The sequence below is a fragment of the Kryptolebias marmoratus genome, linkage group LG21 (genome assembly GCF_001649575.2).
Source record: "Kryptolebias marmoratus isolate JLee-2015 linkage group LG21, ASM164957v2, whole genome shotgun sequence".
In the NCBI taxonomy this organism is placed as follows: domain Eukaryota; kingdom Metazoa; phylum Chordata; class Actinopteri; order Cyprinodontiformes; family Rivulidae; genus Kryptolebias; species Kryptolebias marmoratus.
In genome coordinates this window covers 13,958,593-13,984,294 of record NC_051450.1, presented here as the reverse complement: position 1 = coordinate 13,984,294, position 25,702 = coordinate 13,958,593, and the positions used below count along the sequence as shown (strand labels likewise).

Below are 25,702 nucleotides of genomic sequence, written 5' to 3'. Positions count from 1 at the left end.
AGCTTTTATATCAACTGCTTCTTCCTTTTTGGTTGCCCTCATGCAGGTGTATCAGTTTAAAATATTTAAAATGTCGTCCTATTTTAGGAAAAGTGGTGTCAGACTCATTCTCATCAACGTGCAATTTTTATCCACTGCCAAATCTCTTGTCCTCCAGTTTAATATCTGCTCATGAATGACTCTAAATGCACACACTGGTTGTTGCCATGGGGATTCACACTGCTGCAGACACAAGGCTGCATGTTAAAGTCAAATGTGCTGCAGTGTGGCAACAGGAGACGAGACAGTGGGGTGACCGACACCCCTTATGCCCAAGCCTTCTTAAAAAAACAAGAGGGAGTCGTTGAAGCAAATAAATTGAAAAGAAAAACTGCTAGACATTTTTCTCATACCTTGTTTATCCACTCCACTCGCTCCACATCTGGGAAATGGACCTGTAATGAAAACAACAGAACGGTTATCTCAGAGTAAATCAGTAAATCTGCTAACATCATAGGGGACCTATAATGCTTCCTTGAACAAGTCAGGATACATCTGTGGGCTGTACAAAACATGTTCATTACATTTAATACACAAAATCAAAACCCAGCTTTCCAAAACCAGTTTAATGCTAACTTAGAATGAACTTTACATGTTTCAACATTAATAAAATGTAGAAATGTGAATAAGTATCTATTACCAGTTCTATCAAAAATGATTCATACTCCTCACACTCTAAAAAAGGTCCAGTCTGCCTTAATCGATCAGCTAATTGGTCAAAAGTGGTAAAAAGCAAGAAAGTGGCTCGATGTTTTGTTTAAAGTGGGCCATTTATGCTAATGTACCACCATTATGCAAATGTGTGACTAAATATAACCAATCTTAACTCAAACAACGTGCTTTTGTCAGATCAGGACAAAAGACTTTTTGGGTTTGTAACTCTTACGACCTTTGACAAAAACCTAATACTGCCAACAATGGAGCTACCTCTAATTTACACGCTGTTCAATATTAGTTGTTTAAAATTGTTCTGACTAGTTCAAATTCTGTAGCAACATCTGCTAAAAATCTTTTAGGCTGAAAACAAACTAAAAAAAATACCTTTGAGATGGATTTTAGATTGAAATGCAGCATCATTGCAAGAATAATGTAATGAGGAGATGGCAAAATGTCTATCTGCTGCATTTTTTATGTAGATGAATATTTGTTTAGACAAGACAGTTGAAATCACTTCCAACTAAAGAACTCACAGACTCTAAGGCTTGCTTTTGAAATGATACTGAACATGAAAACAAATGTGATTTGTGGTGTTTCTGTCCTGAACTAGTGTTGCATTTACAGACCTTCGCAACATACTCGTGCTTTTATTCTCAACTGAAGTTTGACTAATCATCTCGGACGACCAAAGTAAATCAGGCATCGACTTCACATAAAGTAAACACCTGAAATAAAGTCAATGCAACAAAGTGTAGCGATACGCACACTGCTTTATTGAATGGCAGATGTAAAAACACTTTGTCTCAGTCGCTGAGTTTAAGGAGTTTATTACTGAATATCAACAGAAAGTGATGACAAGATCCAAATGCCAGGAACTGTGGAGGAGATTAAAGCATGCAAAGCAAAAGTTACAAGGAACAGCACATCATCGGGCAGCAAAGATGCTTACGCAGCATTTGTGTCAAAGTGTTGATGGACCGGCGACAGGAGGAGGATGATGGGGAACAGAAAGTTCCAGGCCTGTAGTTTAATATAAGAAGAAGAAACACTGCCAAGCATTCTGAAAATACAAGTGAGGTGATGATAATTTACTTGATAGAAGACTTCATGACTATTGGCTCACGTAACTGATAATACAAATTGTTTCGGTTTGGGCTGTCATCGTTGAAGTGATGTCATATCTAAAAGACTTTGAGTTTTGTCTCTGGAAAGTGTGATTAACACTTATCTCAATTCTATCAAAGAGGGTTAACAAGGTTGAAGATTATGTTTTTGCCCGTGTCTGTGTGCCTTCAATTTTCTCTTTGTTTGAGCCTCCTGTTTTAATGAAGATGAAATTTGATCACAAATAAAAGACAATCGGTTGCGATCATTGATAAAAACCCCAGCCCAACTAAACATGGATGCATGCCGAGGCTGAACCACTCCTAGATGCAAAATGGCCACAGAGAAATGCAAAGCAACCACAATAAGACACACAAACTGATTTAAAAGGAGGAGCCGGAATAAAAGCAAAGACTCACAAATAGCCAAAGACTAAAAGAAATGCAAAGTAACAGGAAGAAAAGTGCAACATTTGCTAGCAGAGTCAAAACAAAAGCGAAAGACACAAATATCCCTTTTTGAATGTGGCCGTTTCAGTTCAAGTTCAGAGCCGGAGTCTGACCCAGATCCATGATGGGTTTGTTTTGATTTGCAATAGATGTTGTGTTTTCTGTGACTAACTCTGAGTTCAGTTACTTCAGAAGATATTTGATGCTTTGTTTGTGTTTACTTTCTAAATGACTTGGTCTGGGCTGGTTCCTTTTTTAAAAAAATTCACTCTGATGCCACTTTCCGTCTTCCACATGCCTGCATTTCTTTAATCAGTATTCCCTCTGTATATTTTCTATCTCCACAAACATCATCATACTATTACATATTCCTAAATGTATGGAAACAATAAATGTGCTCAGGCTGAAAATCGACTCGATTATTAGGTTCCTGGAAAATGTTATAAATGGAGCTGCATCGGACTAACAGAAGTTACAACAGTGCAGCCACTAAGTTACAATAACCGTGGCACTTTGTTCACGGGGATTTAATTACTTCGCTCTGTGTTGCCTCTTGGGGTTCTTTCACTAAAGTGGTTCCAGTGCTAAACCGGCCCTGGAACAAAAGCCAGTTCTTAACTGGTTCCATTAGAAAACGGCAAAGAGCCAATATGTTTTTACCCCAACCATTAAGCCAACACAAAACCATGTCATTACATCACATTAAACATCTCTTCACATATCCTCCCTTGGCTGTATTATGTATTTCTGCAGAGGACCACAGTGCAGGGAGACAGTTGTTCTACAGAGAATGCAGGGTTTATCTTGTAATTCTTACAAAAAAGATATCTTAATATCCTAAGTTTAGTTTCTAACGACTGTTTTAAACAACAGTCACAACGCCAACTGCAAAACACTCCTGCAAACGAGAGTTAAACACAAAAGGGTTCAGGTAGAATCTCTAAATGCTAGCTACTGAAATTAATAGACCTAATGATATTTATAAACAGAGTTTAAAACCCTGTTTATATGTAGTTCTGGTCAACCAGCACAACCCGGGATAATAAAGCAAACAGCAGAAGGATTAAATGACTAATGAGCTCATGTTGTTAAACTCCTAATCTGACTTCTTATTAATGATGAAGCTCAGGGGTTTTATTGTTCTGATTAAAATCAAGCAAATCAAGCACTGCGATGACGCATAATTTCTAATCTGAGACTTGCAACAATTTAACGAGTTTTTCACTTTCACTGTCACCTCCAGTTGGTGACCAGAGCAGTTCTCTGCTCTCGTCCAGCAAGAAGCTGGTGACACTGTTGCAGGGTACTACAGTCTAATCCATGTTGTTGTTCTAATTCCTGGGTGGTCACCCATCTATGATGTTATGTACGATAAATTGGCACTTTTGACAAACATTTCACTACCTCTGTTCTTTTGCAGCAGCCTTAGAAACAAGGCATTGTATAAGAAGCTTTGCAGACACTTTTATGGTCACAGTATTTTACTTCTGCACCAGACAGCCACTGGATTAATGTGAACAAAAAGAGCTGAGGCCATAAACTAGAATACAAAAGAATGCACTTTAGCAAATGATGTCTGAGAATAGGGGCACTACATTAATGAAAGCAGCAAAAACTGTTAAGACTTACTTCTCCTTGGAGAATCAGCCACTAGCCAAGTTTTAGAGTATGAAAATCATTTTAACGCATGCCTTGATTTGTGCTCAGTCTGTCTGTTTGGAGCGAAGTGAAATGTGTTGTTTCAGCGCTCCTTCTGATGCACAGCTGCAACAGGTTTGACCAAAATAGAGCACTCTGCTCACTAGAGCCCAGCTTTTAAAGACAGAAGAGCTTTATTGCCAAAAAGCGGGAGGCTTTCACTCCATCTGACCCCTTCACCTCCTCCTGCCCCCATTTTAACGCCATCAGTGCACCGCCAGGCACATGTCGGCAAAAATGGGCTTTTAACTGTTCTCATAATATAAGGATGCATCAGAAAGAACTTGCAGTGAGTCTGGGGTTGGTATTACAAGGAAAGCCTTGACTGGGTCGGAGTATTTGCAATGTAATTAAAATTAGATTGAACTCAAAAATATCCTATTATGGAATCAATGTTGTTTCTAAAGCTTAACCAAGCTAAAGCTGTGGTGTTTTTCTAAGATAATTTTCTAATTTATCTCTATTTGGCCAGAACAGGCAATGAAAAACATTTATAATCTTTTTAAGCCTACTGTGTACATATTTGTTGTTTATTTTAAGGAGAAATGTGATTTTAATAGCACTATTTCCACATGTTTCCATTTGATGCTTAACCATTAAAAGGTTTGGTAAAATATATATAAATAAAATCTCATATATTATTGTGTTATAAACTGATTTTAGATGTCAGTTATCACTGCTACCTCATGGGGATGCTGCTGTGGATCTGTGATGAGATTTCAGGCTCTCTTCTGCTTCTATTGACACTTTTACTGAGATAAAGTGTTGCATAAATAGGCTGAGTTTCTGCAGCAGAGATAGTCGCTCTGGATCCTAAAATAACAAGAGACCCTGAGGGCATGTTTTCCTCCCAGAGTGGTGTCTGGTTTACCATTGTACCCGTCTGTATTTAGACAGGGACGGATCATGTCACTGTTTTGAGGGGGACAGCTGCCTCGTCGCAGCTTTACAGCTCAATCCTGCCACGCCTGATCTGGTCAGATGATTGTTTATTTTCCTGGAAACTCGAAAATGTTGATGACAAGAATAGCACGCGAGAAAGGCAGCTCAGCCGGGGTGCGTTTTTCTGGGGAATATTTCTCGAGGTCTTACCCATGGTGGCAAATCAGAGGTTGTAAGACCCTGCTTGGCACCCCTCTCCTCCTCTTGGTTAAAGAAAGCCAGAGCTCGGCTCAGCCGGTTGTGCTTCCCTCCCGTGTTTCTCCTCCAGCAGAAGAAGATAAAAAGTCCAATCAGCAGCCAGCTGAAGCTGAACTCGAAGTAGCCCAGGACATAAATGGGGAAGATGAGCACGAACGTCTTCACAAAGTGGACCCAGGTTTGGGTCAGCTCGCTGGTTGGGCACGCGTCGCCAGCTGCGCTCCCCGCTGAGGGATGGGGAAAGTTGGGCTGAGCGCCGTGTCCGTTCTCCTTGGGCGAAGCGGGGCTCGCGTTGTTCGAGCGGGCTCCTCGTACGGCTGGCATGCTGTCTCCTGACATGTCCCTTTTCCTGCCGACCTCGGAGACTGTCCTCAAACTGTCGAGACGCGGATTAGATGGAGCGATAGAGTTCCCATGTGCGACGCGCTTCCTATGGGCAGCCTGCTCTCACGTCGGCTCACCTGCGCTCCCTCCCATCACCCTCCGAGGCCTCGCTGGCATCGGCTTTGTTATATTTCTAAACGGATAGCTCGAGAAAGCATGCCCATAAAGCCCACAGCTCTTGTCACTCTGCCTACACAGGGCAGGAATGATCACTTCCAAGAAAGCGTAAGGATCAATTGCGCTATTATTGGTTAAACGAAGAACCAGCGCCATCTGGTGTTCACTGGTGGTAACTGAAACTAACATATCAGAACTTTTTCTTACTATAAAAGTAGGTCAAGAGGCAAGATAGCTGCTCTAAAATATAATTAGATTAATAAAAACCGTACTTCAGAGGGATTACATTATTTACTGGCTCATATGGCTTATATCTGGTCTTATAAGTAAAGGTTAATGACACACCCGTGAACAATTTGTTGAAAATAATTGAGGCTAGATGTAATTGTTGTTTTGATTAATGTTATTATTCTGTCATCTGACATAAATGACTTCCTGAGACTGATAAACTAATAGTCTACAAACCATCTAATTTCTGTGACTAGAATGTGTTAATTACTTGTTTATTTTGTTGTAGATAGATGGTTCAGTCCTGACTATTTGTGACGTACTTTATCTACTTTATATCAGGGTCTGTTCACTTCTCTAAATGCAATCAAATGCAAAATATTAATATTAGATTTTAAAATATTTTTTACACACAATGGAACAAAGTTAACACATAACAAAGAGGGAACTTAAAAAATCCAATATAGACACAAAATAACAAATTTATAGAAATTAACCTACAGACAACCAAATGTCAACATGTTTAAATGGAGTCACAGAACTATTCAAGCAAGACCAAACATCATAGACATTAAAATAAAGATGAAATAATGCAAAGCATTTGGATTTACGCATGAATGCACAAAACTCGTATTGATTTGTATCTCCTTTTGAGCTTTGCATGTTTGAGAGATCGTTTTTGTTTTATTTTCTCCTCCGACCTTAAGAGGAGCACAGAGAAGTCGCTCAAAACTATTTTATTTAGGCTTCAGTGAGCAGCTAAATAACTCTGAAGCACAAGTAAATAAAACAAGTATACAATAAAATGCATAAAGTAGAGCAAATGCCCAATAAATAAAATGGTGTGTCAAAAATACCGAAAATAATGTCTTTTTCCGCTGCCATGGCAACTGGCTGTTGATGCAATCGATTGCTCTGCTGTCGGTTAGAGAGCCTGTTGCCAAGCCGATGTGAAGCGATCTCTTTAGTTTCAGCAGAGTGCGCATGCGCGGTACGCATATACCAATATGGCGTCGTCATTACAAAAACAGACGAATTTCGGCGATTGAAATGCTTTAAAAAGGCAAACACCGACGAGAAGATGCACAGTGAAAAGGTAAGTGGTTCGTGTTTGTTTTGACTGTTAGTGTGCCAAAGCTTTGAAATTTGTGGGTAAACGTTTTATCGGGCTACGAATGTTTTCTTGTTGCTTATTTGAGTTTTGTGTTCGATATTATTATTGATTTGTTTGAACTAAAAGGACCGCTGAATTTATCACGTTAACACGGCAAATATGTTTTTTTATTATTATTATTTTAGAAAATAACTAAGGAAGACACATGGAGAACTGCAGACCTGAGAAGACACATCAGAGTAAGTGTTTGGGAGTTATAAAAAATAAATAATTAAACACAACTGGAGCTAGAGTTATATCAGTACATATAAGGGCTGCCTTACAATATGAATGATTTCGTTTTAAATATCTTCCAGGAAAACGTCTATGATGGTGGCCATATGAGAAAGAAAGATGATAATGAAAGAAAGCACCGAGGCGGGGAATCCACAGAGAGACGTCACAGAGATCCAGAAGAGTCCAGACAAGACCGAGACAAACTCAGAGAAAGAGAGAGCACGAGAGAAAGAAAAGATGGAGACAACAGAGACAGATATGCTGCACACTCCTCCAAAGACCGAGGGAAAGAGAGCTCACAAGATAGGAGAGGTGACAAGCACCGGGACAGAAGAGATGACAGAGACAGAGAGAGGAGGAGACAAGCCGATGATAGGGAAAACAGGGATAAAAGACCCGATAGAGAAGAAACACGTGATAGGGAGAGGCATAGAGATAAACACAAAGAGAAAGAGAGGATAAGGGACAGAGAGAAGCACACTGATGAGGACAGGGATAAAAGGAGAGAAGAACGGGACCGAAACCACAGGAGCGAGAGAAGACGGCATGAGGAAAGGGGGAAAGAAAGAAGAGATGAGACAGAAAACCAGCACAAAGAGCACAGGGATCGGCGACACAGAGATGACTATGAGGACAAGCGAAAGGAGAAAGACAGTCAACAAAGACATGGAGACAGAAATCACTCAGAGCAGAAAGAAGAAAGAGGTCTGTACACTTAAATGTGCATATTCACAGGATTAGCGTACCCATTTGATGACAGACTTTCTGATTTCAGAATATAAAGAAGAGCATAGACGGCACAGAGAGGAAAGAGAAAGGAGACATAAAGACAGAGGACATCATGTAAGCATCTGCAGCAATGTTTATTATAAACCGAACAGCATTTTTAGGAAAAATTCACTGATATTTGCTCTTATGTGGGTTTTTTCTGCCATTCAGGATGAGAAGCAAAGGCATGAAAGTGACCCCAGGAAGCATCAGGAGTTGAAACTACCTGATGAAAATGTCAGGTATTCCCATGGTGAAAGGGCAGTAAGGGACAAAAACAAAGAGAGATGGAAAAAAGAGGAAGAAGATGTGGATAGAAGATACAAAGAGAGAAAGCACAGGGAGGAGGAAGGACTAGAAAAAATTCACCAAGAAAGAACCAGCTCTAAAAAGCTGTCATCTGACGAAAGTCCCAGACATGAGAAGAAGGAGGAAAAGACAGAGGTTAGTGAGTCTACTGTATATATTTTTGAAAACAGGCTCATTACAGTCCCAAAAAAATCTTCTACATGTCACTTTCAAACAGATTTGGATGCTGAAAATGTTTTTAATCATTGAACATCAAATGTGAAATACTAAGGGGATGCAGAAGAGCCTTTAAGATTACCATATTAGGAGAAAATAATTGGAAACATTTTTCATTTTGAAATTTTATGTCTCTTGCACTTTAGAACTGACAGATTATAGACAAGACAATATTATGTCTGTCTCTCTTTTTCACCGTTCATCCATGCTTTCTCTAATGCTTACAGTGCTGTGCACACAATTTCTTTTTTTCTAGTTTCAGCTTCAGCATCACCAAAGTGTCGCAGCATCATAAGAGTCTGTATAAAATTACTAACATTTATGCATTGTTTCTCCTGTGTAATGTATTTATTTGCATTTTTAGGGCAATAATGATGAAGACTTGGCTGAACAAGAATATGAAGATGATTTTGAGGTAAACTTGATGCAGCAACGTAACACAATAAGTAATTCTGTTGTTATTAAGGCTCTTATTTTATCAGTAAATTTATTTTTAATAATTACTTGTTTGCTTTTGCATGCTTTTATCAATTTACATTCTAAGAAACTGGTGAGTATTCGGGTGTGAAAATGTGATCTTTTTGCTCATATTGCTTGCTTACCTATTTATTGGCATTAGGACTGCATGACTGCATGTGGCAAGTGATGCAAAAGATTTCTCTTGTTAAAGGATTATGAAGACGATTTTGACGAGGTGGATGCGAGTGCAGATGAAGGTGAGAATGAGAAGGACTCAGTTGTGGAGGATGACAAGGAGAAACTCACAGCACAACAGAGCAAGGAGATTGAGTCGATTCAGAGAGCCATGGCTGAAGAGAATGAGAGGGCTGTAACGACTCAGTCCAGACAAAGTATGAGCAGAAAGGAGGAAGATGGGCTCAAACAGCCCAAAGGTGCAGTCTCTTCACATTTATATAAGATATACGTTGATGTGTGGCAGACAGAAGTTAGTCTGCATTTTGCTGCGCAGAATTATAGGAGAAATAACACATTTTAACTGATCTATTTCCAGACTCTGAAAAGAATCAGATTAAAGTCTCCAAGCATGGAAAATTTATGAACTTTGTGGCTGCGAAGCAGCGTGAAGTCAGCAAGAAAGTTGCCACAAAGCAGAAGTATGTTAACTTGCAAGCAAAATATCATCATAATATAATTGCAGTGAGACTGAATGCAAGTTTTCACTTTTTTATTACTAATAATTAGTATGACAGTATATGTCACTGGATGTTTTCCAATGGTTATTTTCTGTGATCTCAGGAAGCGAAGTACAGAACTGCTTCGGTTAATTGATCTGGATTTCTCCATGACTTTCCCCCTCTTGGATTTACCACCTGTCAGTGAATATGAAATGTACATCAGAAACTTTGGAAATGCAAACACTAAACAGGTCTGTTGTTTTGCTTTTTAAACGCACGCCTGAGCAAAAACTCCTAAACAAGAAACCGCATGCTTACATGTAGAAATGTCTTTCCTTCCAGGCTTATGTTCAGTGTAACGAGGATAATGTGGACCAAGACATTCAGTCAGAGGAAATTGAAGTGTGTGAAAAGTGGACACAGCATCCCCCAGAGCACATTGGAGCCTGTGGGGGTAAGAAAAGATAACTCTCTGATCAATGCAAAGTGTACATATTAGGTCTAATGATCTTGTCTTGGCAGATCCAAACCTCTCTCAGGAAGCACGAGACAAGACCAGAAGTGAACTCAACTTTGATTCACAGCATCTGACATCATTTCTGCACTCGGCCTCACAGGTTTTAAATGGGTCATTTTAGGCTTTTGCTCACACTACTTGTTGATCTCTGACTTTCCCCAAAATAACCTTTTCTCAGTTGTTAGTTGTGACTTTTGTCATCTTTTTTTGACAAATCAAGGTCATACTGGTGCTGCTAGAGGAGGATCAAGCAGAGAGAAAATCTTTAAGAAACCTGAAGAACCAAAAAGAATCGCTTTCGTTCAGCGATGGAAGTTTACAGCTCAACACTAAATTGCCTTTTCTTTTAGGTACACATTTTTTATCGTGATGACTTCATTGTTACTTTGGTATTTTTGTAGTTGTTTTGTTGAGGGTCACAGAAGTGATTGAAAATGTAATGTCTCATTGTTCACATAACTGACAGTTTCTCTCCTGGGATGTCCACTGTTGGATTGTCAATTGCAGGTCGACAAATCAGCCTGGTGCACTTCTCTCAGGTCCAGAAACACACCATGCTGTCAGTGCATTTGCCCACAGCCAAAGCGAGCGCCGTTCGGCTTGACAGCAGCACCATCATCTGTATCTGGAACATCTGGGAACCGTCCAGACCTCAGAAGATACTCCTTTATGAATCAGAGGTAACATTTCCAGGATCTGTTTTCAGTTACAGCAAAGTTGGACGATTTTTATTTACGTTTTTCTTTTGTGAAGGCAGCTACTGGGCAGGACTGAGTCCAAAATACAGTAGATTTCATCAAAGGAACAGTAAAGTATATCATATCATATTGTATAATGTCTTATGTTTTACCCTAGAAACACTTTTTGTTATCAGTTTTGTTTTATTATTTTGCCAAAGGAGCCTGAACAAGTTAAACACATTGAAGAAAGCAATGATTGCTTTCCTTGCCCTCTTTAAAGAAGATAACCTCTTACAATATGCTGAACCAAAATAATATGAATACGAAGTTGCAGAAAATCCACTGATATCATTTGTGGACTTGTCGAAGAGCAAATCACAGTGAAACTGTTTTAATGTTTAAAACACTAAATCCTTGTATTGTTTTGTTTTGTTTTTCTAGGTGCAGTGTTGCTGTTTCAGTCCTGGAAAGTCCACTCTGGTGTTTGCAGGCACATCTGTTGGTTCTGTGGTGCTGTGGGACCTGAGGGAACAAACCAGTAACCATTACAGCTTAAAAATTGGGGAGGAAGAGTGGACCTTCAGACAGCCTACCTTCTCCACTGGTGTGTTTTTTTCACTTAGCTCCATCCTAAACACTCCTGTTGTTCTTCTCATTTTATTCAGAAAACAGTCATTCCTAAAAAATTCGTTTACCCATTTTTCTTGAAAAATTAAATGCCTTATATTACTTTTTACACTCCAGACCGCCCCAAAAATGAGTATTAGCAAGCAATGTACAATATGTACCTGTACATACTGATCCAGCGCTTCCTCTGCTCTTCAACTCGCTTTAAAGTCAAAGGTTGTTTTTCTTGTACATCAGTAGTGCAAATACAGCGAGTGGTGACGTCCTCTCTTTTGTCATTCTGTCAACACAGACGCAGTGATGGCCGGCTCGGGTCATTTCTCATCTGTGACCTCTGTAGAAGTCGTCTCCTCCACTGTAGCACGAGGGCTGAGTTCAGAGGTCCCATTTTTAGCATCCGAGGAAGGTATAAAGTTCTTAACTCACTGGTTGAACATCATGTGCTGAATGTCCCTTTTATGACATTCACAGAAGAGTTCATATTTGATTAAATGTTTTTATAATACAGAGTCATCAGGATTATCGTTCCAGCTGGCCTCTCTGGATGAAAGCGGGGTGTTAAACTTCTGGGTAGGTTAAGCAACAAAAATTTTATTCACCAGAAGTTTTCAGTTTCTGAGGTGTGTGTTGAGTTTTTTTTTTGTTTTTTTTTATATTAAGCTGATTTTTCCCCCCAGAAATTAAACTCCTTGTCCCAGCTTTTTAAGAAACGAGGTCTATTATAGTCTGTTTATCAACTTTTAAAGAAATGTAGGTCACATAAACAAGACACAAAACAGAGCTCCAAAGGTATTCAATGTTGTTTTTTAACTTACCGGTACATTAATATCTTGACCTATTTAACATTATTAAGGCTTTTATCTGTCCAGTTTTGAAGGGCTTTTATGTTTTCTTCTTTGTGTTCTTTAGGTGGTGTTGGAACTGCCTAAAGGAAACGAGGCCGGCTCTCCTACAGATCTAGGTAACAAGGTCACGTTTTAAAGGCCTCTCTGTTTTTCTACAAACGTTTTCCTTACGTGCTGCGGCCTTCAGTCTGCTTCTCGTTTTTCCCACTTGCAGGTCTCCGACCTGGGGGCAAAGTAAAACTGCTTCACAGCTCCTCCCTCCTCACTGCTGACAGGTTAGATTGATAAACATCTTGTGATGGTCATCTGTTGCTGTCGATCACTGGGCTCAAAATACCCCACAGTCTGCCCAGGGAGGCACAGCTGCTCCTCTGTGGTCATCCGATCCTGTTTGTAACACCTCAGCTTTTGATGGGAACATTTTTCCGCTCATGTACTCTACAAAGAATTGTGATTTAGTATCAAGTTCCAAGTAATCAAGGAAGTATTTAACTTCTGATCTCAGCTTGTTACATTTTTCTGTGTTTGTCTTGCTCTGTCTAACTTTTAGAACAAGAGATGCATCAAAAACAGGACAGATGCAGACACTGCTCTTAAAATTCCTCCCAACAGACTCCAATCATTTCTTTATTGGCACCAATTTGGTGAGTCTAATCATGGATTTTTCCATAAATGTCCTCAAATATTTAGAAAATGCCGGCCCTGTTTAATTTTCAGTATTCATACCATTTCTGCCTAGGGTCTGGTCAGTCACGGAACAAGTCACGGTCTGAAGGCTCCACCAAAGTCTTACAGGTTTCAGGAGGTGGAAGAGCGACCCGTTGACATCAGCTCAATCAGCTTTTCTCCCTTTAGACCACACTTGTTCTTGGTAAGAGGGGTTATTTTTTTAAATGACATGTATTTTGAGAAATAGGAATCTTTAAACTCCCACACATCGATCAATAACTCTTTTAGTTGCTCATTTAAAAACTGAAATGTAGAGAGCATAATTAACTGATCAAGTTGCATACATGAGACTGATCCTAATTTTTGCAGTCCATTGTAAAATCTCCTTTTCCTGTGTACTATAACGGATTTGTCTCTGTTTTTTACTCTAGGTGGGCTGTGGAGATGGCAGCATCCGGCTGCATGCAGTCAGCCAGGATCAGCCTGTGGCAGAGTGGAGGAGTGCCACAGCTGGAGAACCTGTGGTCTCCCTGCAGTGGGCTCAGACCAGGCCAGCGGTGTTCTGCGTTCTCGATGCTGCTTCAAACCTCTACATATGGGACCTGTTGGAAAGTGATGCTCAGCCTGTGGTAACTGAGAGAATGAGTGCCGATAGGTAATACCAGACAGACACACTTAATGAATGATGGTCTAGTGTTTTATTTCCATGTGTTCTTATATCAGGTGTGTGGTTTGTGTTTTCAGGGTGACAGCTGTGTCTGTGTTCGGAGACTCGGGACAACAAAACACATATTCAGGAGTAGCCCTGGCACACGAGTCAGGAAGGCTAGAACTGCATTATTTCACAAGAAGTTTTACTGCAGCCAGCTCAGCAGAAGAGGAGAAGCTGGAGAGTTTATTGACTGAAGCCGTTTGAACACTATGTGTACTATATGACTGAAATTACACTGGTGATCATTTACACTTGTGTTACTGCAAGTTTTACTGCAGTTTTTAACTCTGGAAGAGCAAAAAGTTCAACTTATGAATCTTTTTTTGTAGCGGTCACTTTATATTCTCTGCGTTATAATTAAATGTCATATTTTTTGTTTGTTTTAGTTTTCTTAAATGGATCACATGTAGCTAGAAAACTGTTGTTGTTATGAAAGTATGGTAATGTTATTAAAAACCAAAGATCCTCTACAAATATATATACATTAAATACACTAAGGGTAATGCATTTTTTTATTGATATATAAACTAAATATTTTCTTTATGTCAGTTTAAAATATTTTTGTTAACAAGTTTATTGAAAATAAACTGAGTATGTTTGAGTTGGTCATTTACAACAAGTCATTCTTTATAGGCATTTTTAAGGACTATACAGAACCCCAACTACACTCAAGACAATATAAATACTGAGGCAGGATACATTTACCACAAACCATTATCGTCAAAATGTTTAGACTTTGACAAACATTTAATTATATATTTCTATGACATTCTTACTAACTACTCAGTCATGATCAAATCTACAGATCTACACAAAGCCAGTTTTTGGCCTAAATTTGATATTATAAAGCAGAAGAATTAAAATAAATCACAGGTTTTCTTTTTCTTTAAAGTTTGTCAGTCAAAAATAAAACATCCAATTTGGAGACGCAGTTTCAGCTGCTCATGAATTTCAAATTATGGTGGAATAAATAATGAAATCTCTACCGGCATGAGATTAGTCAAAGTGAAGTGCAGGTTTAAAAAAAAAAATTAAATAATAGTTATAAAAATACATATCAAAATCTTTTCATTGAATTATCTACATAGTTTTCTAATGAAACTTCATGGACAGTTGTGAAATCTTTTGTATTTCCTTTTTTACAAAAAGAGTTTATAAAATTGTTTTGCCTTCTGTAGTCATGGAGGTAACATAGCAACTAGTTGCCTAGCAACGAACAGGAAACAAAACTCACTAAATACTGGAAAAAAGGTAAACACAGTAAAACTCAAGGAAAGCTTTGAGTGTAAATATTTAGCTAACTAAATATCATAGCTGAAAGTTAAGTCTTCTTTTTTTATTATTATTGTTTGTGCTGTCGTTTTTCAACTTTTATATTTTACCTTAAATTTCACTCTGTATTATTAGTTTCACTTCATTTGTTAGGCTTTCCAACACATGAACACAAAAAATGTCACCTGTAAAAAGTTATTTTCACCTAACATAAACTGAAATCTTAAATACTATAGCTATATAATCTCACTCAAATAAAATTTTACTCCTTATAAAGGCAATGTTTTTGATTGGTTGACATTTAGTTAAGTGAATGGGCTATAGTGCTATGTTGCGTTGTCATTTTTTTCCATTTCAGATTACTGGCTTGAGTCCTGTGTAAACCATCATGACAGCAGTTGCCCCTGGAGAGATGAGCACAACAGTGCTGTTTCCCAGTCCCACACCAGGGCTGCTGTCTCACCACACTGAGAGGTCAAATGAGAGGACACTTAAAATGCAGGGTTTGTTCAGACTGGATGAGGAGCGGTCTCAAAGAAAGGTAGAGATCCTTGATGCTGATCAGAGGCGGATTTGGTCATTTTGGGGCCCAAAGCACAAACACAGAAGGGGGCTGGAGCTCCATTTTCTTTCAACAGCTTCTTGTAGCTTATTGTTCATTGTTAGATGTAAGTCTTAACTGCCAGGAGCAATTAAAAATTAAAATACAATGCATGCTGTGTGTTTATTAGGTATTTTACAAGGCTTCTAGTAACTTGAGGCACAAGGCAGTTACCTACCTTTGCTTGATGATACTGAAAGTCTGCCTCTGAAGCTGATTTTCTACCTGTATTGTGAGAATTTAGTATTTTTCATTCTTTGTGTGTTTGCAGATTGTTATCTCTAGAAGAAAACGGTGGCACCCACTCGGTCACTATCTTCACCACCTACATTATTTCTCCACTGACAGCCCTGTACGTTTCATGATGTATTCTGAGGCTGCTGCGGCATTCATCAGCCTTCACTCTGACAACACCGTCTGCCTTTACAAAGGCGTTGACCACAAGCAGACGCTCATGACAGAGCTGCCTTTTTTGGGCCTGACCGCTACAAAGATCCCGGGCTGTCTGGTAGGCTGGGGCCCCGGGCCTGTCTGCAAACTTCTGGACAGCGAGTTACGCCTTGTGAAGGCTGCTGCTGATGCCCTGGACATACACGTGTGTAAGCCCGCAGAGCACTCCTGGGACCTGGTGACTGCAGGTGTGGGGAACGTGTGCGTGTGGTCAGTGGTGCTCATGAGGTGCAAGGTGAAGATCCAAGATGGGCTGCAGAAGCATGGCACTATCACCTGCCTGACACTGGCTCCTCCACGACCTGACAGGCCCCACCGAGCCTTTGTTGCAAGCGGCATGGTTGTGACTGTGGTTGACCTTGATGAAGGGAGGATTTTGGATCATATGATTAAAGTTTGCTCAAGGTGTGTATGGATACACGAGATATAAAATCACTGTTGCAGTTTGGTATAACGTTTTAACACTGATAAACATTTTATAGAATTATTGTTCAGGTCTGCAAAAAAAACAGGTGTAAAATTATTTTTGAACATATACATGAATTACCACATTTCCAACAATGAACAAAAAAAAGGGAACATTTCCCGCTTTAAAAAAGTGGAATGCCTGTACTGCTGGATTTAATGGTGAAAGGTTGCTAAAGTGCACATAAAAAAACTGATGAAGGATGACAACTTGTAGACATTGAAGATATATTATTGATCACTTTTTTAAAAAATGCTGTCCCTTACAGCAACATTACAGCGATGGAGTACTGCGATCAACTGGACTGTTTGATCATTGCGAACCAAAAGTTGTCCATAAAAGTATGGGGTCCAGACTGGGCCCTACGTGTGACTTTCAAAGGACATGATGGTAACGTTAAGGCTCAGTTGGTCCATATTTCAGCTTCTACCACTTCCTTCAATGTGACTGACTGTATTTTTTTGCTGGTTGTTTTGTTTTCTGTACCTAGATGTGGTGAATTCCCTGTTTTTTTGCTCTAAATTAAACATGCTGATATCGTCCTCAGCGGATTGTACAATCCGTACCTGGAACCTGGAGGAGTGTGTGGCCGTTGAGTGTGTCCAGACAAAACAGGAAAACTCTCAGCTGCACATAGGAGGCACAAAAGAAGGAGATATTTTCTTCTCTTTTTCAAACACGGGGGTGGACTTCTGGACCATCAGAACTGTGTATAACCTTCACTGTAAACTCAGTGAGGATAAAGGTGCACCACTGAGACAAATCCAAGTCTCAAATTTCTCTCCTCCTTACCCAACACGACTCCTCTGTCTCAGTTCTGATAGTCATATTAGTCTTTTGGCAGCTGAAACTGGAGCAATACTGACTTCTTTTAAGGCAAACGACAGGATTTTGTGTGCCGACTACTGCCTGCATGAAGAGATTCTGTTGGCCTTAACTGAGGCAGGTACAGTGCTTCAAGTCAACACACTCACTAATCCAATGACTTTGATGCAAGAATGGAAGGACAGAGGACAGGGCCCCTGGAACCGTGCAGAGTGTTACCATCCCCAGTATCAGACAGCACCCGGTCCAGCTTGCTGCCTGGTGATTTACAGCTGTTTGGCAGACAAACAGAGAGCTTTAGAGGACTGGAGACGATTACAGGAGGGGAGAGGATCCAGTCACAGGAACAACAGAGAGCTCAGTGATGCCAAGAATAAGTGAGCAATTTTATTTCATACTATACTAGAAAGTGTGCAGTGGGAATGCTGAAATGGATTGTTGCAGTTAAAATGATCAGAACAAAAAACAATGATGTGATCTTCAAAACAATTGAAATAACTAGAGTGTATATTTTTCCTCAAATTTGATCATATCTCTTTTTGAACCAGGTTTTTAGTTATTATTGGCCAAAATGGCGGCTGTGTGAGTGTTCTGACCATCGATAATGGGAAGATCTTGTTAAGGACACCAGCACACATGGGTCTGAAAGTCACAGCGTTGCAGGCGTACCCTGAGAACAGTTATCTCCTCTCCACAGGTAGAGCCTAACCTAACTTTATTCCCTTTTTATGCTTGTCAGTGAAGATTTGATGACTTTATCCAAATGGTTAAGGTGAGGATTTGACAGTCGTGGTGTGGAGCGTATACCCCGACAGCGAGCGCTGTCTCATCCAGCACCTGACTGTGGTATGTAACCAGCCTCAAGTCTACCTAGCAGCGCTGAGGTCTCAGCTGGCCATGACCTTTCAAGAACCAAACAGTGGCTCTTACATCCTAAAGCTCTCCAGTTTGCTCAATCAGGAGGAAGCAGATTATTTGCCAGGGGAAAGACATTCAGACCACTTCACAGGTCACAAAGAAAATTTCTCTTGCTACTGAACTTTATGCAGGAAATTATGAGGCTGTCTGAATGATTTTCTTTTTCTGTTTTATCGCAGGACTGTGTGCGATTCCAGAACTGAACGTGTTTGTGTCCGTCAGTCTGGATAAGACGGTGCGTATCTGGAATGAGGAGAATCGCCTCATCAGGTTGGAGTTCATCACTTGCCTGTGATATTCTGTTTTATATCTATGCTGTATTTCAGACAGTGTGCCAAAGGTTTACTCCTTTATCTCCAGGAGGGTGGAACTTGAAGATGTGCCTCAGTGTTTGGCATACAGTGGACATGCAGGAGAACTGTTCCTGGGTGTCAGGGGGGATCTGTACAGGCTGCGGTGTGCACAGTTCCTACCAAAGGATTACAGAGAAAGGGTAAAACAACCAGCTGATTCTCATGTTCTTAACCAAAGCTGAAAATATATAGCCAAGTTATTTTATTTTAACTTATTTCTACAGCTTTGTCTCACCTATGAAGCTGAGCCACTTCCTGACTTACCTATTCCTGAGACTAAAGAAACATACAAGTTAACAAAGTAGGATTTATTCATCTTTTGTATGAAAGACATCTCAAAAGATTATAAACTCTGAGAAGAATTCTGTACTCTAGGGCTTCAAAAGATCAGGCAAAAAAACTGCAGGCGGTCATCAACAATCAGTTAATGAGCGGAGATGTGCTACAGGACAAGGTGTGTACAAGTCTGACTATGAATACATGATGCAAAGGGCTTTCATTCAAAAACCTGGCTTACATCCTTTTTTTCTACCTCTTTCAGGATAAATTAGAGATCTTGAACATGGACCTTAAGGCACTTGTGGAAGGTGCTGTAAAACGTAAAAAAGAGAAGTTTCCAAGTACACTGCAAACCAGGAAAGAGGCCTTTGGGCACTACATGAATAAAATATATGGCTTTTCAACGATTAAAAAGGTATCTGATTTACATCTCTGTCTTCAGTAATTGCAATGAACTGGATGTTATCTATATGCAGAAAGTGTATGTTTTAGTGAATGTTGAACACATTTCCATAAGACAGAGTGATTTATGGTCTCATGTTTTGTTTACAGGTTAATCTGGATGACATTTTTGATCCTGATGAATTTTCCTTTAACAATGAAATGAAGTACATCGGACCTCGTTTCCTTCCGAAGCTACAAAAGGATGTCCGCCCTCAACCCAAACAAGACATTCCTGTGGAGGTGAAGAAAGAGAAGGTATGAACTTTTCACACTGAGCAAAAATACGTTCTTTGTGCTCTATTCAAGATGGCCGCCACAGCCAACTGACCTTAGAAAACACAACATGGCAATAGTTCAGTCAGTTTTGCAGATATTGTGCTAAAATGTGGTGTCATAGTAGCTGAGAGCCATTCTCAACACATACTCTGGGTGTGACATCTTGCAGTAATGCATGAGGTTGTGCATTACCTTATTTTTTAAGGTTTGACCAAAACAACTACATAATTTCTGGACAGAAGATGATCTCAGTTTAAACTCTGATATGAAAGGTGGATGGTGATATGCATTTCTTTAAGAAATGCTAGGCCTTTCATTTATTATCTATTAATAAGAAGATCATAAAGCAAATTATTATGACTTTGCAGCAGCTGAAGCAGCAGAAGAAAAAAACGACTCCAGTGGCCGTCGTGAAAGTCACGCCCCAACCTCCTGAGAAAGTCAAACCCAAGAAACCCCCCAGAATGAAGAAGACTGTCCAGGTGGAGAAAACCGAAAAGGTAAAAGCTTGCAATGTTTTTACTTTGCACAGAAAACTTCAGACTAAAGCAGCATCTGTCTTTTCTGTGTATCCTGTTCCTGTAGCCTCAAGAAATCATTGTTCTAATAGAGCAACCCAAACCTAAAACTCCTGGTCCCAGGATCCCATCACCACTCCCACAGAGGGAACCTTCCTCTGAAGTGCCAACGTTCCTCAAACAGTTTGCAGACATAAAATGGTTTAATGACATATACCCTGTCAAAAAGGTAAAAAAAAAACAAAAAACAAAGAAGTTTAACATCCCCAGCAAAAATCATGGTTCAAGTTCAGATGTTGAGGTTTGTATGTGTGTGCAGAGTATCCCAAGTAACTTGTCTCCAGAGGAGTTCGCCCTTCAGCTACTGAAGTATCTACAAACCTGCAGCTCCACAATGAAGATCAAGATCCTTGCTGCAATACGGGCGCTGCACAGCCAGGGACTCCTCCATGACACGAGCAAACTTTATACAGGCCTCATCAACTCTTTGCACCAATTTATACGACCACAGATGGTACTGTAGGATCCAGGCTTTCTCTGCACAGCTGAAGTTCTTGATTATGAGCTTGTGAATGTTTTTCTTGTGTTTGTTTTAGACACCTTTAAATTGCACGGTGATTGTGGACGCGTTGAACCTGCTGGTGCGTCTGCAGTCTAAGATCAGTTATGATCTAGTGAAAATACTTCTAACTCTCCTCGCTTTTAAACAACTCGACCTCCAGTGAGCAAAACATTTTAACTTCGAATGGAAGTCCATTTTTTTTAATTCATTTTGAACAACATGTTTTATTTTTATTTTTTTAAACAGGAAACCCATACTCCTCCTCCTGGGAGCACTGGGTGTGAATGAGGCCGAGCAGTGGCTGTGGCCTGAGTTGGAGAGCTGGGACTCGGAACTGCAGGACCAGACTAACACCTGGGAGACGCTTCATGACAGGGCAGATTGCTGGATCGAGTCATGGATCTCCAAATTTAAAGTTACTATCTCTAACTCAAGTCTTATCTTGAATAGCGTGAAAAGTATTTACTGCTCTTCACTGATAACATTTTTGCCTGTGTCCGAGTGTTTTTTTGTCTGTAGCGTTAGCAAACTATCACATGAATAATTGAACAAATTTTAAATAAACTTAGAAAGTAACCATTGGAAGTAAATTTACAACTGGTCCAATTTTGGAATCAGTCCCATTCAAGATGTTGTATAAACCCATATCATCTGATGCCTTTCACTGTGACCTAACTGAGAATAGATGAGAGCTACAGTGATTTACTTCCTTTCCTTTATTCTTTTTTTTTTACACCACCAGGAACACAACCGGTATCTGTACCTGACGAGTACAGAAAAGTGGAAACCTCCCACCTTCAGTGCTGTTGATGTCCTCAATTATTTTTGCTTCGTACAAAGAGAGGAGCACTTTAAGATCACACGTGGTGTGCCTGGCCGCAAAAACACAGTGCTCCTGCCTCTGCACGACTGGCATGTGAAAATTATAGTAATGTAAAATACAGGTTTTCTTCAGTAGCAACAGATAAATAAAGGCGGTGGATTCTGTTGTTTTCTATTTTTATAGCAGTTCAAAACCAATCCTTCGTCTGGGAGAGATGCACACCATGGCCAGGATACGCAGGCCTCCAAGTAAGGATGTAATTTTTTTTTTTAGCCAAGAACTGAGCGGAAAAGTTACCACGCAAGCTCTTTTTTTTCCTTTTCTCATTTAGGTATAGTCTTGCCTCCTCTACGACAACGGCCCTTCCTAATGCACTGCCCCAGTTTCATTTCTCTGCCTTTACCTCGGCTCACCCTGCGCCTGTTTAACGAGCACTCAGACGAGGCCTGGGAGAGGGCCCCGAGACAGCGCTACTTCATCCTGCAGCAGTCTTTGGTGGAATATTACAGACCGTGCCCCAAAAAACCAGCATGCAAAAATCACAACTTCTGCAGTTTAATTTGAAGCTATCCAACAATAAATGACTTTGTCTGATTTATTCAGTGGCTTTTGGAATATAAGAGCATTTCTGTGGTAGACTTGGGGCTTTTGCACCATGCTGATAAGAAAGGAAAGAAAATGTATTCCAAAACAGGCACTCAAGACATACAGCGAGTAAAATAGTGAAAAAACACTAGATATAAATTTTTAAAAATATATCTATACCTGTACATTTACAGTACGTAGTTGCACTCATTTTCTACTATAAAAAATGGAAAGTGGTATTCACAAGTAACAAAGTGCTCCTGACAGTTTAGAAGAAATGATCAAACAATCTTCACATTTTGATTCAAAGTTCTAATTTGCTACATTTACATGGATACAGTCAAACAAGGTAATGCATTAAAGCAATAGCCCTGATTCAATAGCAGCTTATTACTGCCTGCCTATTTGTGTGCTCAGATTAACTGTCTAATGTATGACTGCCAATGATAGAATGTGTTGATTCGGTGGCCAAGTGGAATTCCTCAATGCCACCTATATGATTACATCTTGTTAGTTTTACTTTGTCAACAAATATTTTGACTATTTATGGAGGTATGAGCTATTTCTCATGTGCTTTTCATTTGATTGTCAAGGCCTTTTGTGCATTGCTCTGTTGTGTCGGTGAGTGAACTGAAATGGACCCCTGACCTCTGCTCTACTCCAGTAAATCTTTATCGTAATTGAGCAGGTCACAGGTCAGGAAGAGTTCAGAGCATCCACTTTCTATGAGAACCCTGTTCAGCTGGCTGCTGGTCATGTTTACATCCGTAGCTTCATTCAGAGGCCAGTCCAACAGCTGAGCACTGGAGGGCAGATCTGGGAGCCCCGGCTGGTAGTCCTCCAGGGGGTTGGGGTAGAGTAAATGTCGAAGGGAGGGCATTCTTGCTGCTGTTCGCACCAGGTCCAGGAGTCCTGCCATGGAAAGTGGGTTCAAGGCAAAAGCTAAGCTCTTGAGGGCCCAGCATCCCCCCAGCGAGGGCAGCAAGTGTCCCAGGAGAGCATCCGTCAGGCCACAGCCACTGAGAGAAAGATGCTGCAGGCTGCTAGAAGCCTGGGAGAGGAGGCGTCGAATCGAGGGAAGGGTGTCCTTATCGAGACGGTTTTCACTTATATCCAGCTGCTGCAGTGTGGAGGCGTGATGGCTGCACGAGAGATAGGCGAGGTCAGCAGGACTCAGGCTCAAATACGGCAGCTCCATGATCTCCAAGGGTTGAGGCAGTGAGCTGTAAGAAAACCAATAAAATCAAACACTGTTTAAGTTTAATCTCATTTTAAAAATGGGTTATATTTAGCTTTAAAAGAAAATGAACAACTGCCATCTATAACATAATCAATTGAATGCTAAATGTTGGGATGTGTAAAAAATACTGTTTAAATTGAATGTTTTTCAATCAACAGGAAAATAACATTGTAGTCAAGTACATTTTAAACTTTTGCATTTTATTTAACAGCAAATGACATTTTGCTTGAAAATGTCACTTTCTGTTTTCATAAATTTAAACGTGAAGGACACTAGGGAAAACTTTACATTATGTTGTTATTTACTAGGCTCACACAAAATGTTTAATATTAGCACCGATATAGGTTAACAGGTAATACCTGAGCAACAGTCGCAGCTGTCCGGGCAGCCGCAGAGCAGTGAGGCTGAGCCGTCGTAGTTCTTTGAGCTGTGCCAGCCCCTGTGACAGGTCCCTCAATACCTCCTCCTGGCCAAGGTGGTCTCTGCGAATGTCCAGGTTGCAGTAATGCAGGCGAAGGGAATTCAGCTCGGGGAAGGCGGAGAGAAGAGGCAGCAGTTCTGCCAAGCCAGCCACCCCGAGGCTGCTATAGCGAACGTCAATGCCCAAGAGACCCCTGCAAGGCAGCAGGTTCAGCAGGGTCCTGATGCTCGCCACTGAAATCTCCTCCACCCGCAGGTATCTGCACTGAAGCTTCAAGGGTCCTGATGTGCCAAGAGCCACGCGAACACGCTCCCAAGATCGGGCGTTAACAAAAAGGTCAGCTCTAACGTGCACCAGCGCATCACAGTTTGCCTCTTTTTCTTCTATTTCGCGTTTACTTCCTCCTAAACCTGTCTCTGCATTCACTCTTTTCCTTTCCATCTCCATCCTCCTCCTGATGCCTTTAATTTGCTCCTCTTCACTTGCAGGACCTGGAGGTACAGTCTTTTCTCTGTCACCATGGAGCTCTTTGCCTCCCTTTCTCTGTCCCCTTTCTCTTTTCAAATCCCTTTCGCTCTCCAGCGCTGAGAACCGTTTCCTCTCTCTGTCTCCTTCGATCCTCTGGGTCCTCTGTGCTCCGGCTCTGGCCTGAACAACCATGGTACAGAGGGCAACAGTCAGAGACCAGCCTCCCATTGGGTCCCCCACTCCTCCCTCATCTCCCTGCAGTCCACAGATGTCCAGTACTTGCAGAGCAGACCTAGGCATTAAGGGAAGAATACTGAAATCACAACTCGTGACTGATCATTTCAAAATAAAGGCTTTCACGTTTATGTTAGTATTACATCCTCTAATGCAATAAATATCCAACAGAGAAAGGCCAACGCGTTTCTCACCTTTGGTCCGACAGTCCTTTGACAATTGCAAGCAGCAGAGCCTGAATACAGAGCCGATTTGGCGCAGCTTGTCCAGGTTTCCTCCGTCCTCCGACGCGGAGGGTCCGTTCAGGCCACCGCTGGACCAGCTCGCCCACAGCCAGCGGCCTGCGGCAGGCAAAGGCGGCCTCCAGCAGCGCTCTATACAGCTCCCGGGGCACCCATCTCAGCCAGCTGGGGGACGAGCTGTGGTCACTCACCACCTCTTTGGCACACAGTCTCACCAAGGACTGCGCCATTTTTTTTAGCGGAAAGACGGAAAATCAAGTAGAACAGCAACAGGCTTTAAAACATTTTAGTGTAAGTTAGCAGCTCAACTGAAGTAACAAGATCCGTCTAACTTTACGGCAGAAACTGGACACTGCCTTGTAAAGCACTTAAAAAAAGATTTTATAACATCATCTGGTAGCTACCGGCCGGGATAAAAATCAAAAATAACTTCCACGGAGTTGACTGAGGAGCAGGTTACCCAGGTTAGCTAACTCTGCCGGTGGAGGAGTGTTTACGTTTTACCCTTACGCAACGTGGTGACGTAGGACGCACAGGCGAACGTCACTTCTGTACATTAGCTCTTTAGTGTGAAGTCTGAAAATTCATTAAGTTTTCTATTTTTTTTAATTTTTCTGTATGTTTTTTGCAAGCAAACTATTTCTGCCTACTTTGTGCTCATTTAGGAGATAGATGCTATGACTTTGGGGGATGTGTAACTTTTAAACGTGTTATACTTTTCAACTTTTCATACTAGAAGTGCTGTTCTATTTGAGTTTTAGATCAGTTTTTAGGAAGGGCAAACAGGCAGATGTTCACCAGTCACTCTCTACAAACACACAGCTGACATAAAGTGTGTCAGTAATATGTAAAACCACATAATGGCATAATATACACAAATATTTCAAAGAAGCGATGATCAGGAGGGATTGCAGATAAATATCACAAACACAAAACCATTAGGTAGAATAAAAAAAAACATCCACGAGATGGCGCTAAAGGACAACATGTGAAGCTGTGACACCAAAATGCACATCCTAAACCAGTACCATTACATTGCT

At 40.7% G+C, this 25,702-nt stretch overlaps 4 protein-coding genes across 9 annotated transcripts in view; 2 read left to right on the top strand and 2 right to left on the bottom strand.

Moving 5' to 3' along the window:
* Positions 1-5,651, bottom strand: part of esyt2b (extended synaptotagmin-like protein 2b) — a 38,351-nt gene extending 32,700 nt beyond the window's left edge. For 2 of the 5 annotated variants that reach the window (XM_017406795.3, XM_017406796.3), the window contains exons 1-2: positions 5,040-5,650; positions 393-434 (exon numbers count right to left, since the gene is read on the bottom strand). In XM_017406795.3, the coding sequence (XP_017262284.1) occupies positions 393-434; positions 5,040-5,426 (429 nt within the window). In that variant the 5' untranslated portion in view covers positions 5,427-5,650. Of the gene's footprint in view, positions 1-392; positions 435-1,645; positions 4,760-5,039 lie in introns of those variants that run through there. The other 3 variants (XM_025003875.2, XM_017406798.3, XM_025003877.2) reach the window with 3 other exon arrangements.
* A 3-nt stretch (positions 5,652-5,654) lies between these two features.
* dync2i1 (dynein 2 intermediate chain 1) lies at positions 5,655-14,060 on the top strand. Of its 2 annotated transcripts, none has more exons than XM_017406299.3 (22): positions 5,655-6,912; positions 7,116-7,169; positions 7,287-7,911; positions 7,982-8,049; positions 8,146-8,418; positions 8,864-8,914; positions 9,170-9,392; positions 9,512-9,614; positions 9,757-9,886; positions 9,978-10,089; positions 10,158-10,252; positions 10,373-10,502; positions 10,660-10,832; positions 11,274-11,436; positions 11,752-11,865; positions 11,968-12,029; positions 12,369-12,420; positions 12,519-12,579; positions 12,855-12,948; positions 13,044-13,175; positions 13,405-13,628; positions 13,718-14,060. In XM_017406299.3, the coding sequence occupies exons 1-22, from the start codon at positions 6,898-6,900 to the stop codon at positions 13,887-13,889; spliced, it is 3,126 nt and encodes a 1,041-aa protein (XP_017261788.1). In that variant the 5' UTR covers positions 5,655-6,897; the 3' UTR covers positions 13,890-14,060. The 2 variants fall into 2 exon arrangements, with proteins under 2 accessions (XP_017261788.1, XP_017261785.1); XM_017406296.3 differs by having other exon boundaries at positions 7,967-8,049.
* A 212-nt stretch (positions 14,061-14,272) lies between these two features.
* On the top strand, positions 14,273-21,943 carry wdr97 (WD repeat domain 97). The gene is made up of 19 exons (XM_037973328.1): positions 14,273-15,498; positions 15,830-16,413; positions 16,743-16,864; positions 16,965-17,676; positions 17,848-17,996; positions 18,072-18,308; positions 18,397-18,487; positions 18,578-18,710; positions 18,795-18,871; positions 18,946-19,024; positions 19,112-19,264; positions 19,402-19,548; positions 19,938-20,069; positions 20,155-20,316; positions 20,407-20,601; positions 20,684-20,808; positions 20,896-21,064; positions 21,392-21,720; positions 21,804-21,943. Exons 1-18 carry the CDS (start codon positions 15,346-15,348, stop codon positions 21,584-21,586), a joined length of 3,615 nt encoding a protein of 1,204 aa, XP_037829256.1. The 5' UTR covers positions 14,273-15,345; the 3' UTR covers positions 21,587-21,720; positions 21,804-21,943.
* Positions 21,944-22,011: 68 nt separating this feature from the next.
* On the bottom strand, positions 22,012-25,171 carry si:ch73-174h16.4 (leucine-rich repeat-containing protein 14). Its single transcript, XM_017406395.3, has 3 exons — positions 24,615-25,171; positions 23,657-24,478; positions 22,012-23,280 (listed from the first exon to the last, which is right to left on the bottom strand). The coding sequence occupies exons 1-3, from the start codon at positions 24,890-24,892 to the stop codon at positions 22,713-22,715; spliced, it is 1,668 nt and encodes a 555-aa protein (XP_017261884.1). The 5' UTR covers positions 24,893-25,171; the 3' UTR covers positions 22,012-22,712.
* Positions 25,172-25,702: the final 531 nt, after the last annotated feature.